The sequence below is a fragment of the Thamnophis sirtalis genome, unplaced genomic scaffold, assembly GCF_051295495.1.
Source record: "Thamnophis sirtalis isolate CommonGarterSnake01/CBP01778 unplaced genomic scaffold, rThaSir2_p1.2 scaffold_3, whole genome shotgun sequence".
Classification (NCBI taxonomy): Eukaryota; Metazoa; Chordata; class Lepidosauria; order Squamata; family Natricidae; genus Thamnophis; species Thamnophis sirtalis.
The window spans coordinates 1,552,072-1,569,486 of NW_028261383.1; the positions used below are offsets into that span (position 1 = coordinate 1,552,072).

Consider the following 17,415-nt stretch of genomic DNA (forward strand, 5'->3'; position numbering starts at 1 on the left):
GCTGGCCCTGCATGAGGCAATCTAAACTGTGATTGGCTGTCTTGAGTGAAAAGGGGGAGGTTCCTTGTTTCCCGCTTTTTTTGCCCTGTGTGCTCGCTGTGATTTACCTCACGATTCTGTTGTTTCACCTGATATGATCCTGTTTGCTTCTCCTGTTTACTGTAAATATATTTATTTTTTTAAAAAAACACATGCACACAATTTCCTGTCAGGGTCTCCGATTCCATTTGGTCACCGGGTGTGCAAATTCCCTGATTGCAAAGGTGCTTTTTTTTTTTCAAAGAGGCAACTGGATTTTGTGGTTTTTCTTGGAAGATGTTTCGCTTCTCATCCAAGAAGCTGGATTGAAAATGCTTTCAAAGAAAAACCACAATGTCCAGTTGCCTCTTTGAAAAAAAGCACCTTTGGAATAACCATAAGCTGGATGACTGAGAATCTCCATGGGCAAATTCCCTGACACATTTCACCCCATTTAGCTTACAAAGCAAGTACAGGACCACAATTAAGCCCAACATTTCTGTCAGACAGAAACCTTAAACTAAACTATGATTATCTTTCAGCCCAGGAAATGAGCCAAGCCTTCATTTAACATTATTCATCACTGGAGTGAACAATGTAAGAAAAGTGCACTCTGGAGAAATTAAAATGTGATAGGATAGCGTAAATTCTTTTATTAAGGCTGGACAATAGACTAAAACATTTTTTCAAAAAAAAAAATGTCAGGCCAGATGATTATGTACTTTCATACAGTTCCAATGAAAACAAAACTTCAATGAAACCTTAAAAGTTTTATTTGACCCCTAAAACAGGATTTCCTATCCCAGTTCAGAGCTCCCTTCTGTCACTGTGTGAAATGCCTGGTAAGGTGTGACCTCTGAAAAAAGAAAATGTGTTCCTGCATTGTTCACAATTCAAGAGATGTCTCTCTGCTATGGACTTCCTGGTGCATTTTTAGCTGTGATTTGCAACAAAAAAGGTTTTCTCACACCCCGCCCAGTTGTTAGGCTACTCTCCAGTGTGATCTCAGTTGTGCATATGAAGGGATGAAGGTTGGGCAAAACCTTTCCCACAATCTGAACATTTCTATGGTTTTTCTCCAGAGTGCATTCGCTGATGCTTCGAGAGAGTATCTTTCCGAGAAAAACATTTATCGCACTCCGAGCATCTAAAGGGCTTCTCTCCCGAATGGATTCGGCTGTGATTTGTAAGGTGAGCTGGCCGCGCAAATGTTTTCCCGCACTCTAAACATTTATAACTTTTTTCCCCCGTGTGAATTTTTATATGATTTCTAAGGTTTGATGTGGTACGATAAAATTGTCCACATTCGATGCATTTAAAGGGCTTCTCCCCAGTGTGAATTTGCTGATGTCTCCAAAGTACTTCCTTATAAGCAAAAGATTTCCCACATTCTATGCATCCGTATGGCTTCATGCCTGTATGGATCCTCTCATGCATTCTAAGGGTGTCTTTTCGGGAAAAGCATTTCTCACACTCCAAACATTTGTATGGCTTCTCCCCTGTGTGGGTTCTCTCATGATTATGCATGTCTTTTCGTGTAAGAAAACCCTTCCCACACTCCCCACATTTATAGGGTTCCTCCCCTTTGTGACTTTTCTGATGTGTCCGAAGTTCAAAAGAATACATAAATCTTCTCCCACATTCTGGGCATTCAAAGGGTCTGTCTCCGGTGTGAATTTTTTGATGTCGCCCCAGGGTTGATTTACTGGAAAAGTATTTCCCACATTCGAGGCACTTTACATTTTTCTCCCCTCTGTGTGTTTTCCAATGACTCCGAAGAGCTGAACTCTGCGTGAAACAATTTCCACACGCAAAACATTTGTAAGTTTTTTTCTTTTTCTCCCTTCTGTGTGTTTTCTCATGACTAAGAAGATATGTTCTCAGGGTGAAACATTTCCCACACTCAAAGCATTTGTAAGATTTTATTCCTGAATGAATCTTCTCATGGCCCCAAAGACCTGACTTCTGAGAAAAGCTCTTCCCACATTCCCAACATTTGTAAGGTTTCTCCCCCGTGTGAATTCTCTTGTGGTCCCTGAGAGTGGATTTTGCATGGAAACATTTCCCACATTCCAGACATTGATAAGGTTTATCTCCAGTATGGATTTTCTGATGTTTAAGAAGTTCTAACTTTCGTTCAAAGCATAAGTGACATTCCTCACATTTATAGGGTTTTAGGACACCTTCCAAATTTTGACTGGATCCGCTTTGAAAATGCATCTTCCTGTGGGTCAAAAGGTGGGGCCAGCAAGCAAAGGTTTTCCCACACTCTGAGCATATATATGTTTGATGGTTTTCTGGAGTGTTGCTTGTGTCTGACAGGAGAGTCAAGGGTTTCTCACGTTCCATACTTGTTGGTGGCTGCTGTCTTCCACTATTTTCTGCTGTTTCTGGTAGTTGACTTGTAGGTAAAGGTTGGATCACACTATTTTATTTCTGTTAGGGGAAAAAAGAAACAGAGAATAATATTTTGAGAAAGATAGTACCTGAAGGGGATAGGGGGACCCTGGAGATCCAGGGCAGGCCACACATGAGTTAACAGAGCTGCAGCCAACCCCAGAAACCTCAGTCACTCAATGAGGCAGAAATGCCAGAGTGGTGCCTTAAGTGGAGGTCTGCGGTCTTCAGCCATCTGCCACTGACCCCAGGTCTGGACTTCAGCCAATTGTCGCTGGTACCACTGAGAAATGTGGCCTTAATCCCCAGACTGGGTGGCCTTTACAACCTTGCACCTTTTTCCAAGCCACATGGTCCATACGGTTTCTAAGCAACATGGACCAAAGCATCTCTAAGCTTATCCAGGACCCCCTCAAGTCAAATACAGTCTATGCTGGGACTCTGATGGTGTCCCCTGCTTTTTTTGTGGAATAAATACAGCTTTTGACAGCTAGCTGACTAGAACACATTGCCTATGGCAGAAAGGGAGACATCTACTGGTGAGTAGAGGATAGTATAAGACTAAATAGAAAATAACAGAAGAAAGTACAGCTATAACTTGACCTTGACTGTAGCAAGATAAAGATACTTTGAAGGGTGTGAAACAACAAGGAAGATTTGTTTTTGTAAGTGTTGTGGGTTGGACTTGCTATCTCGGTGGAAGAGAAAAATAAAAATAAAAGTGGAATTGGATGTTAGCAATTGGAAATAAGAAAGGAAAAAAGAACTTTAAGTTTAAGTAAATGTGATATAAAAGAAAAAGCTTAAACAATTTGCTAAATTAACTAAGCAGACACTATGGAATTTTGGATGTATGATGAATTACTTGATGTTAAAAAATGCACGTGAAACGCTAAATGGAAAGAAAACAGTGGAAACTCAGAGGAAACAAGTAAAACAAGGAAAAGGAGAAAGAAAAGGGACTAAATGAAGAACATACTATAGAAGAAAAAGAGATTGAAAAAGAAAAATACTTAGATGATTGTACTGGAATTTACAGTTACATACCGAAAGGAGACAAGGGGGAAGTGGCCCCAAGAAAGGGAAAATTAAATAGCAAAGGTGAGATTAATGGGGAAAGATGGAGGGGGAACTGGTGGGAGATACTAAAACAATAGAATTAAAAAGGCGAAAAAAGATTGGAAAAAAAATATATAGAAATTTCAAGAACAAGAAAAAGCTAGGTAAATGGGTGGAAAGAAGAGAATATAACAGAAGTGAAGTTCCTGAGAGACTAAAAGAAAATGGTTGAAAGGAAGAAAGAAGGAAAAGGATTTATTAGTAAAATAGAATGAAACTTGGTAAATATAGCCAATGGTATATACTCAATATGATGTGAGGGAAGTAGATTAATACTATTTGTGGATAATTAAATAAATGAAATGTTTACTATATAAAATTAAATTTGAGGATATATGCTATCAATAGTAAAGCAGAATAATAGATGAAAATGATATGTTTGATTAATTTGGAGAGGCAAATAATGATATTGTTTATATATTAAGAAGAAATTAAAACTAAGCGGGAAAATATGGAAGAAAATAAGATGACTGAAATGCGAAATGAAATATGATGTAAAATGAACTATGCATAATAGAAGATATAAAGGGGGAAAACCAGGACAACATTTTGTTTATAAAAGAAGTTAAAATATGTAACAAAAAATAAAAAAACCCTTTGTTTTAAATTAAGAGTTTCCTTGGGGCCACATCTGCTTGTTTGATGCACTGAGCACAACCAGGTCCAACCAAAAAGCTGTGCATATTAGAAGGGGCAATTCAGCCAGGCCATCCTAAAAGAGACTCAGCCGCAGAAGATCAGACAGAAAAGGAGGAGGGGAAAATGGCTCTGATTTAACAATTTCCTCCAAGTGCAACAGCCAAGTTACTCATAAAAGGACCATGGCTGATCAAGGCAAATAAAGCTATAGAGGGCTTCCTCAAAGTGAAATGGAAGACCCAATTTGTCATCCTAAACAGCCCTGACCTTTAAAAAAAACACTGAACTGTGACATGGTTTAATGCTGGGGTAAATTCGCCCCAAATCCCCATTAAAGGATCCAGAGAATTTCAATTAATGTTTAAGCTTTAGGTAGAAGGCCTAAGTGCTTCAGCTTACTAAACTATAACCGTAAATGCATTATGGGACAAGGCACAAAGAAGAAAAGTTTGCATACTTAATTGCTAAAAATGTATTGCTGAAACAAGAGGCAGTTTGGGCTAAGACAACATTTCCCCATGGAGAGATAAGCTAAAAACTGGACAGCAACAGCCCCACCTCAAGCTGAGTTCCCAGGGAGCCTCTTCTGGCTTCAGGGGTGCATGCACCAAGCTCCCCCACTCTGTGGCCTTCTGACCAGGGTCCACCTCCAACTCCATCAAGAGTGCCTTCTTCAACAAATATTGATTAAAGGAATTACGCCTTCACTCAGCATCTTGGTAGCACTGGCATTTTGACAAAGAAAGATGAAAAAAGCTTATTCCCCAAACCAAGATTTATTTACTCACCTTTAAATTTATAGTTAAGAGGTCTCTGGGTTACTTGTTCCCCCTCTGAGTCAAGGCCAGAGATGACCTTCACCGCTGACCAGTTAAATATTGCCTGACCAAATGGCCTTTCGTGCACAAAGCTGCTTCTCTAACAAGCCACAATTTCCAAATTCTCTAGAACGCGGTACCAGACAAGTTTGGTGGGTTCCGATCCAAGAACAACCCTTGACTTTTGCCTCCTGCAAAGACAAATGAAAAAGGTTCAGATGTTGACATTAATCTATAAATGACCTGGAAGAGAAAGGATAAAATACAATACAAATAATGGAGAGAGAATCAGGATTTAAGAACCTCTTGGTAAGCCAAAATGGAAGAAACCAGCAGGATGAAGCCCAAGAGGAACCAATGCATAGTTGTGAGCAGGAAACCTCAAAGGAAGGTGAGAGGGATCAGGTGGGGAAGAGCATCAGTGAAAAGGGCTGCTCTTTCCTCCTCTTTTTGGAGGCTGCAAGGCCATAAGAATTCTAGGCCTCCTGGGACCTACAGCTACTTTGGACAAACATTTTGGAAAATATTTACAATTATGTAAGGCAATCTTCTGGTCATCAGCTTTGTCCTATCAGCTGCTCACAAGATCACCCTCAAAACGTCCTTAAAGTTTGTGGTTTCTAAAACATCTACCCAGGAGGGGCTGCCCCATCATAGCCTCTTCTGAGAAAAACTAGAAAAATATAAAATTTAGAAATTATACACAGCTTTTTAAAGCAGAAGCAAAGTAAATGTTAGCATAAATCAAACTATTTCATTTTTAGCCTTTTTCCTTTAAGGTCAAAGAAAGAGGATATCTTGTAGATTAAAACAAGAGCTCAACTCAACTAATTTAAACCTTTTCTTTCCCCAAATCCTCCCCTCCCCATTGCCAGGAGGTCAGTCTGTGTTAAGACCACATTACAAACCTCAACAAATGGTTTAAAGCTCCGTTTATTTTATTTTTTAAATTGCACTTGCGCGACATACATGCTCAAATACCTCTTGCCCTGAAGGACCATAGAGAGACCTTCTGAAAGCAACCTCCCCAAAACTCCTTCCCGGATCCACCCGGAGAGCCTTGGCCGGGGAGGAGGGGGCAAATCCAGCGCGGGGACGGAGCCCCCTTTGTCCCCCTGGAAGGAAGGGAAAGAGCCGCTCCCTGCAGGCAACGCCAGAGCCGGATCTCCCCCAGGAAAACCCCGAGAAGCCGAAGAGCGGGATCCGCAGTTTCCTTCCTCCCGGTAGGGAGATCTCCTGGCAGGAAGGGCGGCCTGGAGGGAGAACAGCCTCACTGGAGAGGTACCCAGAAACCTCTCCAGAGATCCAGCGCAGATCCTCGCGGAAGAAAACGGAGACCCAGCCAATGGGAGGGGGAGGCGGGGGAGAGGCTTCTGCTCTCCACTGATTCCGCTTCCGCCTTGTAAGCCCCGCCCCTCATTGCAGATTCAGCTCCTCCCCGCCCCCAATTCCCCCTCCCAGCCACGACCACATGCAACGAAACCGCTTCTGTTTCTCCATTGGACGTCGGTATCCAGGTTTTCCCTGCTCTTGCGAAGGGTGTCCTCTGCACGGTAGAAGCGCCCGCTTGTATGTGTCCATGGAGAAGCCCTATTTAGTTTTTTGTTGTTGTTGTTTCGGAACTTCGTTCAAAGTGCCAATAACGGGAAGCAATTAACAGTTACCTTTTGTGGTATTTTTACTTTTTTGGTGTTCCTTCCTAACTGGATAATAAACGTTTAATTTTATTCCCAGGATCTTTTAATTCATCTGTCATCAAGTCTTACACTGATCTGTAATAGCCACGGGTGCAGAGATTTCATGTTGATGCCCATCGTGAGAGTTTAAATTGAGTGGAGGTCTCTGAGCATGGACGAGTTTTCTCACATTCTTTGGTTTCCTAATCCCGAGACCCCAAGACAGTTAAGAAGAGAGTTTGGGGGAGCAGCCCAGATCTCACACATTTTCCCAGAGGATATAAAACACAATATAAAACGGAAATAAGCTTGAAAATATTGCCATGTCACTGGAAAATAGAAATGATTTAATGTTTTATTTCTATTGCTGATTTATTATTTTTGCAAATAACTCAGGAAATGAACACATTCAACACACCTTCCTCCTCTTATTTTCCTCACAACCATACTGTGAGGTGGGTTTTACTGAGACAGGCTTAAGGTCACCCAGCTGGCTTTCAGGACCAAGGCGGGACTGGAATTCAGAGTCTCCTATTTTTGAGCTCTGGCATTAACACTAGGGTAGTGATGACAAACCTTTTTTTCCCTTGGGTGCCAAAGGCGTGTATGTGTGTATGAGAGATTGCACATGTGTGTGCCGACACCCATAATCCAATGCCTCACCATGCAGGCCCCACCCTTTGCACATGTGCATGATCCCCCCTCTACCACCCTCACTTGTGCGCGACATCCCCATTTTGGTGCTAGCAGGCCTCACTGAAATCTTCTGGGACCAAAGTGGCTTTGGGGATGGCTTTGGCTCTCTCCTAACAGGAGATCAGCACCCAACTTTGACTTGAAGTGGGGAGCTGCTCCGGCTTGGTAGTCATGTGACCAGGTGGGTGTGGCCAACTTATAAAAGTGGTGAAACTTACTTAACAACGCTCTTGCTTAGCAACCAAAATTTTGGCCTTAATTGTGGTCATAAGTCCAGTTTCTTTCTTTTTTCTTTCTTTTTCTTTGTCTCTTTTCTTCTCTCTCTCCCACTTCCTTTCTCTTTCTTTCTCTTTCCTCCTTTTTCTTTCCCTTTCTATGTCTCTCCCCACCACACCCCTCTCTCTCACACACACAGACACAGACAGACACACACAGAGACACATACCTGGTCTAGGCACAGACGGAGCCTTCCCGGGGTGTTCTCCTGCGAGGATGTGCCTGGCAGCAGCAGCGGCAGCACACACCCTGCCCTTCAGAGGCTTTTCCCCCTGCCGGATCAACTGCAGTGGCACCAACTGACGGCAGGATATTCCTTTCTTTCGGTGGAGGGAGAAGGACGAAAGTACTCTGGGAAGGCAGGTGGTGCACATGTGCAGCAGCCCCTGGACATCCGTCTGACCCCTGCCCTCCCAAACTGCCATAGCCACCGTCGCTTCCCCTCTCAGCCCCAGAGCAGCTGCTGCATCTTCATCAAGGGCTGCCCACCCACCCACTGAACGGGCTGGATGCTGACCTCGGCAGGCAGTGCATCGGGGACCACCAGGAAGGCCGCATGGAAGGCAGCCAAGCATAGCAGCACTGCTGGGAAGGAAGCTGTGGCTTTTTCACGCTTCTGATGGGCCGCTCATGTTTGTAGCCGAATGAGAAGACACCGGACAAATCCTTCTTGGGATGAAGCTTGGCTTGGCCCCGAGAGATGCCCGGGGGGCTTCTTTTATTAGTTCCAAACAAAGAGAAGGTGTATACAAATTACATCAAAAGGCACATGACTAAATAATCCAATAATAATATTGCAGCGTGGCAAGAGGCTTCGTCTCTGGCATCTTTTACTCTCTACTGCCCAACCTGTCCCCATAATTTACCTACTTTCCTAAATAGGCGCAGTTCCCTTACTGGATCCCTCACTCACTCAAACACACACACACTCATGCACACACAAAAGCATTTTTCTCCATTCCAATTCGGATCCTATAAATCAATTGCTCTGTGAAACATCTGTGAAAAAGATTCAGGTGCTCAGGCATGAAAATGTCATCAAAGCAGCAGAAGAGAAATCAGAAGAGTCAGTAAGAAAGAGGGTAGCAAGAACTCCTTGAGACATGAAATCACGATGAGGAAAGACTAAGAGAGGCATCGTAGGGGGTAATGGAATAGAGGTAGCCGAGATCACCGGAAGAAAATAGGAAGAGCCAGGCATTGGAGCATCTATAGGTTCACTTGCCAAGAGATTGAAATAAGAAACAAGATAAGAAGCAGAAATAGCAGCATCAGCCTTTTGTGTGGGGCTGGCTGAATGCCCCAGGATTAGTTTCCCGACAGTGAGTCAGGTTGGAAAGCAGGCAGAAGCGTCCTCTAAAGGGATGTAATGTTGAGGAGCTTCAGGGGCTGAGGGTGACAGAGGCATACACACAAGGGAAGAGGAACTCTTGGATTCAAAGTGTGAATTTAGTGAAGAGGTTTCCAAATATGGCGGGGGGGTATCCGGTCCCCCCATCATGGCCTTTTCATGAACGTTTAAGCATTCCATGACGATCCGCCAAGTGGAAAGTATTTTCAGTGGTGCCCTTGGAGGCTGGTGAAAATATTTTCCTAATTTTTCCCAAATGGTTGTTCGAATTGAGCCCTTCTCAGGATATGTGGGACAATTTTGATAAATGTACCTGAGAAGGTTAGTAAGATCTTTTTTCGAAAGGATGGAGAGAATATTTCCATTGTTTTTTAAGATTAATATTGAGGACTTGGACAATTCTCTAAGTTCGAAAAGGTGTGCAACCCGGGGCTTAGAGAATTCTGCCCCCATTACGATTCTGGGAGGATGCTCCGTCTGCGACGGCCGGTCCTGGTATGCAAGAGGCGTTCCTTCGCCAGTGAGCACGAGGATTCCAAGTGAGACGGATGAGGCGACGTGCTTGATCAGCAAGATCACGTCGGGGTCACCAGTTGTGGCTTTTTCACGCTTCTGATGGGCCGCTCATGTTTGTAGCCGAATGAGAAGAAAGACACCGGACAAATCCTTCTTGGGATGAAGCTTGGCTTGGCCCTGAGCGATGCCTGGGGGGCTTCTTTTATTAGTTCCAAACAAAGAGAAGGTGTATACAAATTACATCAAAAGGCACATGACTAAATAATCCAATAATAATATTGCAGCGTGGCAAGAGGCTTCATCTCTGGGCAGAAAAGGAGGGGTAAATGAAAGGTGGAGGGAAGTGAAGGAAGAGGTGGGGGGAAGTGGGGGAAGACACGAGCAGCTCGCATTCCTGCCTCCCTTTGAAGTGCTGGCTAACTGCTAGATACTAGAGGCTGGTACAGAGGAGCACACTAATTAATAGGAAAGCTCTTACATATTGCTAATAAGAATGTTTTGTTCATCTCATGGTAGCATCCATCTCTGGGCCTGTGTTTTCAGGCAGCCATAACTGCCCTATACACAGAACTGGTAATGGATCTCAACAGGAAGCAGTCTGCTAGGTCCCTTCCCCGCGACTGGCCAGCCTGGACATGCTTGTCTGCCTTCCACACAGCTTTCCGCTTGCCTACCTTAGCAAGTTGGCCATGGGGACATCGAGTGGAAGGTAGGCAAGCGTGGCAGAGCTGCGGGAAGGGAGTAGGGGAGGCAGGCTGGAACGGTGGAAAGTAGAGACTGGGTAAGGCAAGTGAGCACCGACTGAGTACCAGTTTGGGGGCGTGGCCAACTAGCAGTCCCTACCGGTTTGACCACCAATGCCCAATGTCCACTACCAGTTCTCCCAATCTGGTCAAAAATTTCTAATGGTTTCCAATGTTTTGTTTTCAGGTAAAACTTTTCCCACACTCCCCACATTTATATGTCCTCTTTCCTGTAGGTTTTCAGAAATCCATCACAGCAGGTGATGTCCAAAACGCCTGTCTGCCTTACGCAGAGTTTATTTGGCTTTTATAGTTTCAACCAGCAGAATAGAGCACAGAAAGCAACGGTCTTGTTTTTGGTTTACTCCCTCTTTTTTCCCTTGTGAATCCAGGCAGCTATCTCAGCCAAGGTTGAATCTCACATCACTCCCTGATACGGCCTGTCTCTGCTCGGTGAGCTCATGGGCTAAAAGATAAACGGCTACTGCGATTATGGCTGTAATGCGCAAGTCTGTACGTAACCTTTCCTCTTTTCCCACATCTGGTTCTGCTAATTAGGTGAGCTTGTAGGTATCCGAGATAACCAGCTACTGAGATCACGGTAGCTTCCTACGGATGTCTTTACGTAGCCTTACCTCTATTCCTTCACTTTCCTGTGTGTCCCTTCTGGTGTGTTGTCACATAATTCCTTGTGTAGGTGTGGCGGTCACCCACGGGTACTTCACATGGTGTCTACAAAGTTCAGCAGAATCCACAAATCTTTTTTCAGGTTCTGGTATTCATAGAGTCTGCTCCAGTCTGAAGTCTCTGATGTCAAAATTAGGTGTGTCTTTTCAACAAAACATCTCCAGTCTTTTTACTATTAAATAATTTTACATCGTCAGCGAAGAGGACGCAGCTGTTTTTAATTTGATTGTATAGATCGTTGATGTAAAGCAGAAAGAGTGTGAGTCCTAAAGCGCTGCCTTGGGGGACACCCCTGTTAACTGGTGCCGGATTTGATAAGAGCCCTCCCTATTTTGACTCTTTGTTGCCTGTTGGACAGGAACGCGGCTATCCACTTGTGCATGGATCCAGAGATGCCGTAAGAACTTAGCTTTGACAGTAGTTTGTTGTGTACCACTGAATCAAAGGCTTTTGTATCTACTGCTTTACCCTGTTCAAGATGTGTGGTCCAGATGTTTCTGCAGTCTAGGAGTTGCAGTTTATAGGACAATTTTTTTCTAAAACCAAACTGCTTGTCATATAGCAGGTTGTTTGTCTCTAGGGGGGGGGGGGTGATGGATTGCTTTATAATTGATTCCATGACTTTACATGTGATGCAACACAGGGAGATTGGTCTTTAATATTCGACTAGATAAAAGATTTGGTATAAAGATTTTTAAAGATTGGTATAACCGCTGCTATTGATCATCGGTTGGGCAGGGAGCTGGTTCAAAATGATACCTCATAGATTGTGCATTGTGTGAAGTTTCTGATGTTGAATTAGGTGTGACTTTTCAATAAAACATCTCCCACATTCTGGGCATTGGGTCTTTGTCCAATATGAACTCTCTGATGTCGAATTAAATTTGACTTTCTGCCAAAACATTTCCCACATTCAGGGCACTGATGGGGTCTTTCTTTGGTGTGAACTCTCTGATGTCGAATTAGGTGTGACTTTCTGCCAAAACATTTCCCACATTCAGGGCACTGATGGGGTCGTTCTCCAGTATGAAGTTTCTGATGTCGAATTAGGTATGACTTTTCAATAAAACATCTCCCACATTCTGGGCACTGATGGGGTCTTTCTCCAGTGTGACGTTTCTGATGTTGAATTAATTGTGACTTTCTGCCAAAACATTTCCCACATTCTGGGCACTTTTCATTTTTCTGCACACACTTGAAAGGCTTCTCTCCTTTGTGAATCCTCTTGTGTTTTCTAAGATAATATTTACAACTAAAAGATTTCTCACACTCTGGGCATTTATATTGCTCCCCTAAGTGGATTTTCTGATGCATCAAAAGTGTACTTTTCCGGGTAAAAGATTTCTCACAAATGGAGCACTTGTGGCATTTCTCATCCGTATGGGCTTGGCAGTGAATTCTAAGGGATGATGAAGAAGCAAAGGCTTTCCCACATTCTAAACATTTGAACTTTTTTTCCCCTCTGTGAACGTTCTCATGACTTCTGAGGATTTGTACTGTACGGAAAAATGTTCCACACTCAATACACTTATAGGGCTTCACACCTGTATGGATACTTTGATGTCGAAAAAGAGTTTCCTTACAAGAAAAACATTTATCACAATCATTACATTTATATAGTTTTTCTCCCCTATGTGTCCTTTGGTGTTTCTGAAGGTTATAAGAATTGGCAAATCTTTTCCCACATTCTGGGCATTGATAGGGTCTTTCCCCAGTGTGAACTCTCCGATGTTGAATTAGTTATGATTTGTAGCCAAAACATTTCCCACATTCTGGGCATTCATGGAGTCTTTCCCCAGTGTGAACTCTTTGATGTTGAATTAGGTGAGCCTTCTGGCCAAAACACCTTCCACATTTTTGGCACTGATGGGGTCTCTCTTTGGTGTGAACTCTCTGATGTTGAATTAAATTTGACTTGCAGCCGAAACATCTCCCACGTTCAAGACATTGATGGGGTTTTTCCCCACTGTGAATTCTCTGATGTTGCAGCAGGCATGATTTGTTGGAAAAAGATTTCCCACATTCTAGGCACGTTTTGCTTCCCTCCTTTGTATGTGTTTTATTATGTTTGCAAAGAGATGAGCTCTGAGTGAAACACTTCCCACATTCTAGGCATTTATAAGGACTCTGCGCTGTGTGAATTTTCTCATGTCTTCTAAACAATTGTTTATAACGGAAAGATTTCCCACACTCCAGACATTGATAAGGTTTTCCTCCGGTGTGGATTTCCTGATGTTTAAGCAGCTGCGAGGTTTGGGAAAAGCACAGCCCACATTGCGCACACTTGCATGGCTTCTCTTCAGTTGGGCTGTTCTGAGGCCTAGAGAAATGCCGTCTCTCAGGAAATCTTCCCCAGCGCTTCCAGGACTCCTGAGATCTCTTTCCCTGGTGGATTCGCTGATGGGCTCCAAGGTCCGAGCCTTTAGCAAAACGCTCCCCGCACTCTCCGCATTTGTAAGGCTTCAGTCCAGGGTGGTTCCGTAGATGTTTGGCAAAGCTCCACACTCCAGGAAAGGATTTCCCACAAAGGAAACACAGGTGGGATCCATTTCCCGTGTGCAGCTTCCGGTGGATCAAAAGGAGGGACCGGTAAGCAAAGGATTTCCCACAATGGGAGCATTCAAAGAGTCTCCCCTGATTCCTCTGGGGGGACCTTTGGCCAAAGTGTTTCCCCCTCTGCATAGTCTCCAGGGCTGCTCACTTCCACAACTTCCTATCAGAGGAAATTCAAACAAGCAGAACTTTGGCCAAAAGGTTGGAAGATGGGCAGGAGGAGGGGATCCAGCATGAGTCCGAAAGCTGAGAAGATGAAACCTCTGGTCCTGGTGACTGACCCAGATTGGATTCTGCAAGCAGAACTTTGTGCAAAGGTTTTCCTGGTGGCACCTGCAGAATGAAGAAAAAAGAAGTGAAGGAGAGAGGAAGATTTATTTTCTTCAGCTCTCCAAATAGCCCAAACAATAACTGGAAGACCTCCTATATCAGTGGTTCCCAAGTGTTTTTTGGCCATGCCCCCTCTAAGCATCTCTAAAATCCTGATGCCTCCCCTATGACATATATTTCTTAATTTGCTGAAAAAGTGAATTCTACTCATGTGGAGGAAGCCTAAAAGGCCATTAACTTGGTTTATACAAGGTTCAAATTGCTCCCATTAAAAAAATCAAATTGCCTCCCTGTGGTGCCTGGGCGCCATGTTGGGAACCACTGCTGTATATGAACCCTGGAAGCCCCTCCAAAAAAACTTCCATTCAGTCCCCCCAGAATCAAAGCCATGCTGGGATCCCCCCTATGTCCCCCCTCCCCCAAAGCAGACCTCCCCTTTCCCTTTTTTTTAGCATGATGAGAGGGATGGCTGACAAGAATCTCTGTTGCCCCCCACTTGCCTGCCTTAACCGTGGATGATCCCTGCCTTTTCCTTTTCCACAGGAGGGGGGGGGCGATGATGCTACATGATGTGAGACAAAGTGCTAAGATCCCCATAGGATTTTTTCAGCTTCTATCCAGCTTTGTAGAAACGAAAGTAAACAATTAAAACACTAGAATAAAAGCAAAAGCTACCAATTCTTCTCCATTGAGATGAAGCCGAAAGCAAGTGGATCTTTTCTGCCTTGGAAAAACATTCAACTCAATTCAAGCCATTTGAACCCCTTTTCTTCCCCTAAAGAAAAACCCTCCACTCCCCATTGAAGAGAGAAGGAAGCACTCCTGGCAGCCCGAGGGAGAGAGGGAGCCGCACCTGCCTGGAGCGGAGCCCAGGAGCAGCCTTGCCGGACGCCCAGAAGTTGCACAGCCGCCCAAAATGAGGCAACTGGGGATCAAAACCTCCCGGAAACTCAGCTCCAATAAACGGTGGAGAGGGAGACCGAGAGGAGCTTACTAGAGAGGTCCTTCGGAAGCCTCTCCCCGCCTTTTCCGACCCCCGTTTCCTCCCTGGGAGAGTGGTGGAGACGCTCTAGCCCCTCATTTCTCTCTTCCTGCCCAGGGGACTGCAGTTTCTCGGCTCTTCAAGCGACACTTCCCCCTCGCAGCGTGCTGGGCGAGCCGCCTCTTTCCCGACCGTTCGGTGTTCATAGAGAACGGGACCCTTTCCTCATTTCCTACGCCCCGCCCGGAAAGGGAAGAGGCGATTGGGGATCCTCGTTCCCTCCTTCCCCCGAAGTTTGGGGAAACTTCTATTTCCCCTTATTGTGCCCTTCGGGGCAGCATCAGGAAACACCATCCCATAAACTTTGCTTCCTTCGTGGTTTGCTGACTGTAGGTAACTGGTCAGTTTGCATAACTTTCCAAACCACAAATGAGGAAACCTTCAGAATAACAGATGGAAGGGAGCTCTGAGGTCATCTAGTCCAGTGGTCCCCAACCCCCGGTCCACGGACCGGTGCCGGGCCGTGGAGTACCTGGCACCGGGCCGCGCAGCGGCCGGGGGCCATGATTGCTGCAGCGGCCGGGGGCCATGATCGCTGCAGCGGCCGGGGGACATGATCGCTGCAGCGCAAAGGCTCCTGGGCCGTGCGCAAAAGCTCCTGGGCCGTGCGCAAAGGCTCCAGGGAAGAGAGCCCTGCGCAGGTACGCAATCAATGTGTCGTCGCGAACAACGCCCCCCCACCCCTGCGCGCGCTCAGCGGGCCACGGTAAAATTATCAAAGGCTGACTGGTCCGCGGCGATAAAAAGGTTGGGGACCACTGTCCAACCCCTGCCCAAGCAAGAGACCCTATATCATTCCAGACAAGTGACTTCTTCTGAAAACCCTCCACTGATGGAGCACTCGAAACGTTTAGAGGGAAGTCATTGCAATGTTCAATTACTCTGTTAGGAAATTATCCTTTATGACAGCTTCTCAAATATTGGAAGGCTGCCATCCTGCCACTTCCAGTCCCTCCCTTCATTCAGCTAGACATAACCAGTTCCTGTAATTAAATAAAGCCAGTACCTGCAACCTTTCCTCTTTATGTTGTATCCTCCAGTCCCCTACTTATCTTTCTTGTTCTTCCCTGCATCCTTACTAGTCTCAGTGTCTCTTTTCTATTGTGTTACAAAATGTACAAAAACTCAGAGATGAACTTTAGCCCAATCTGGAATGTTTAAAGGTGTTCGTGAATAAACGGTTTGAAACGCTTGGAGGGTTGCAAAGAAACCCCAGAGATGGGAGCTAATTTTAATAAGATTTTGCCTTGCCTGTTTTGGAAAGAAAAATGATATTGGGATCAAGACGGAAATCAGCTCTTCAAGAGAGGCTGAATCACGAAGGGAAGCCCAGAAGAGTTCTGGAATTCTTACTTTGTTGATAAAGGTTGGAAGGACAGAATCTTAAATTCAGAAAGTTGTTTCGCTGTGATGAAAGAAATGTCCTTCTGGGTTTGGCTCCAAGTGGGGAAAAAGACCCTGGAACATGGAGGCTGCTTGGAAAGATGGTTTATTGTTGGACAGGACCACATGGCTTGAGTCCTGAACAGAAAAGGTGGTCACATGCTTCAATGTTGGTGGAGAAGAAGGGAAGGCTGAAGGAGGGGCTTGCTAGGCTTTTTATAACATGTTCAGTCCCACCTCTCTGTTTCCTGTTCCTGTGTAAGAAATGTATTCTGATTGGTTGTCAGACTCCCATGGGTCATGCAGGGATGAATCCAGGTTTGGTTGAGTTCTCAGATGCCATGTGGTCAGTTGGGGCCAATATTATCATGCTTTAATCCCATCTCCCTGTAGCTGAAATGGAGAAGTCTTTATTATGTAAACTGGACTAGCTTGGCCTTAATATCCCATTGACAAAGTGAAGGAAGCTACAGGCAGTTATTCTGTGTTTTAAAACATGTTTCTTTTCACATCCAGAGAAATATTCTGCCTTTTCAATATTTCCTAGGATATTTCATTTTTCTGGGAGAGGGCTGGGTGATAACTTCCTACAACAGTGACATTTTTCGGAAGAGAAAGTAGGACAAAACGAGGAGGATAGGAAGAATGTGGCATTCATTGAACATTAATTTTAAAGAACACTCCCGAAATTATGATGGATAGCCAAGTAAATTACATGTCCATCATTTGCACATAATTTAGTTCCAATTTGAATTTGAATTACACTATATTGCCAAAAGTATTCTCTCATCTGCCTTTACTCGCATATGAACTTACTGTAAGTGACATCCCATTCCTAATCCATAGGGTTCAATATGATGTCGGTCCACCCTTTGCAGCTATAGCAGCTTCAGCTCTTCTGGGAAGGCAGTCCACAGGGTTTAGGAGTGTGTTTATGGGAATTTTTGACCATTCTTCCAGAAGCGCATTCGTGAGGTCACACACTGATGTTGGACGAGTTTACGTGGCCTACCACTTCATGGCTGAATTGCTGTTATTCCCAAACACTTTCACATTCTAATAATACAGCTGACAGTTGACTGTGGAATATTCAGGAGCGAGGAAATTTCACAACTTGATTTGTTGCACAGGTGGCATCCTATCACAGTTCCATGCTGGAATTCACTGAGCT

General features: G+C 44.5%; 1 protein-coding gene across 1 annotated transcript; it reads right to left on the reverse strand.

Annotated features, from left to right (window-relative positions):
* Positions 1–656: 656 nt before the first annotated feature.
* LOC106556599 (uncharacterized) lies at positions 657–13,820 on the reverse strand. Its single transcript, XM_087711790.1, is given in 3 exon segments — positions 657–2,449; positions 11,710–11,779; positions 11,782–13,820. Coding segments are annotated over 3 exon segments (3,273 nt in total). The 5' UTR covers positions 13,619–13,820; the 3' UTR covers positions 657–1,083.
* Between the last annotated feature and the right edge of the window lie 3,595 nt (positions 13,821–17,415).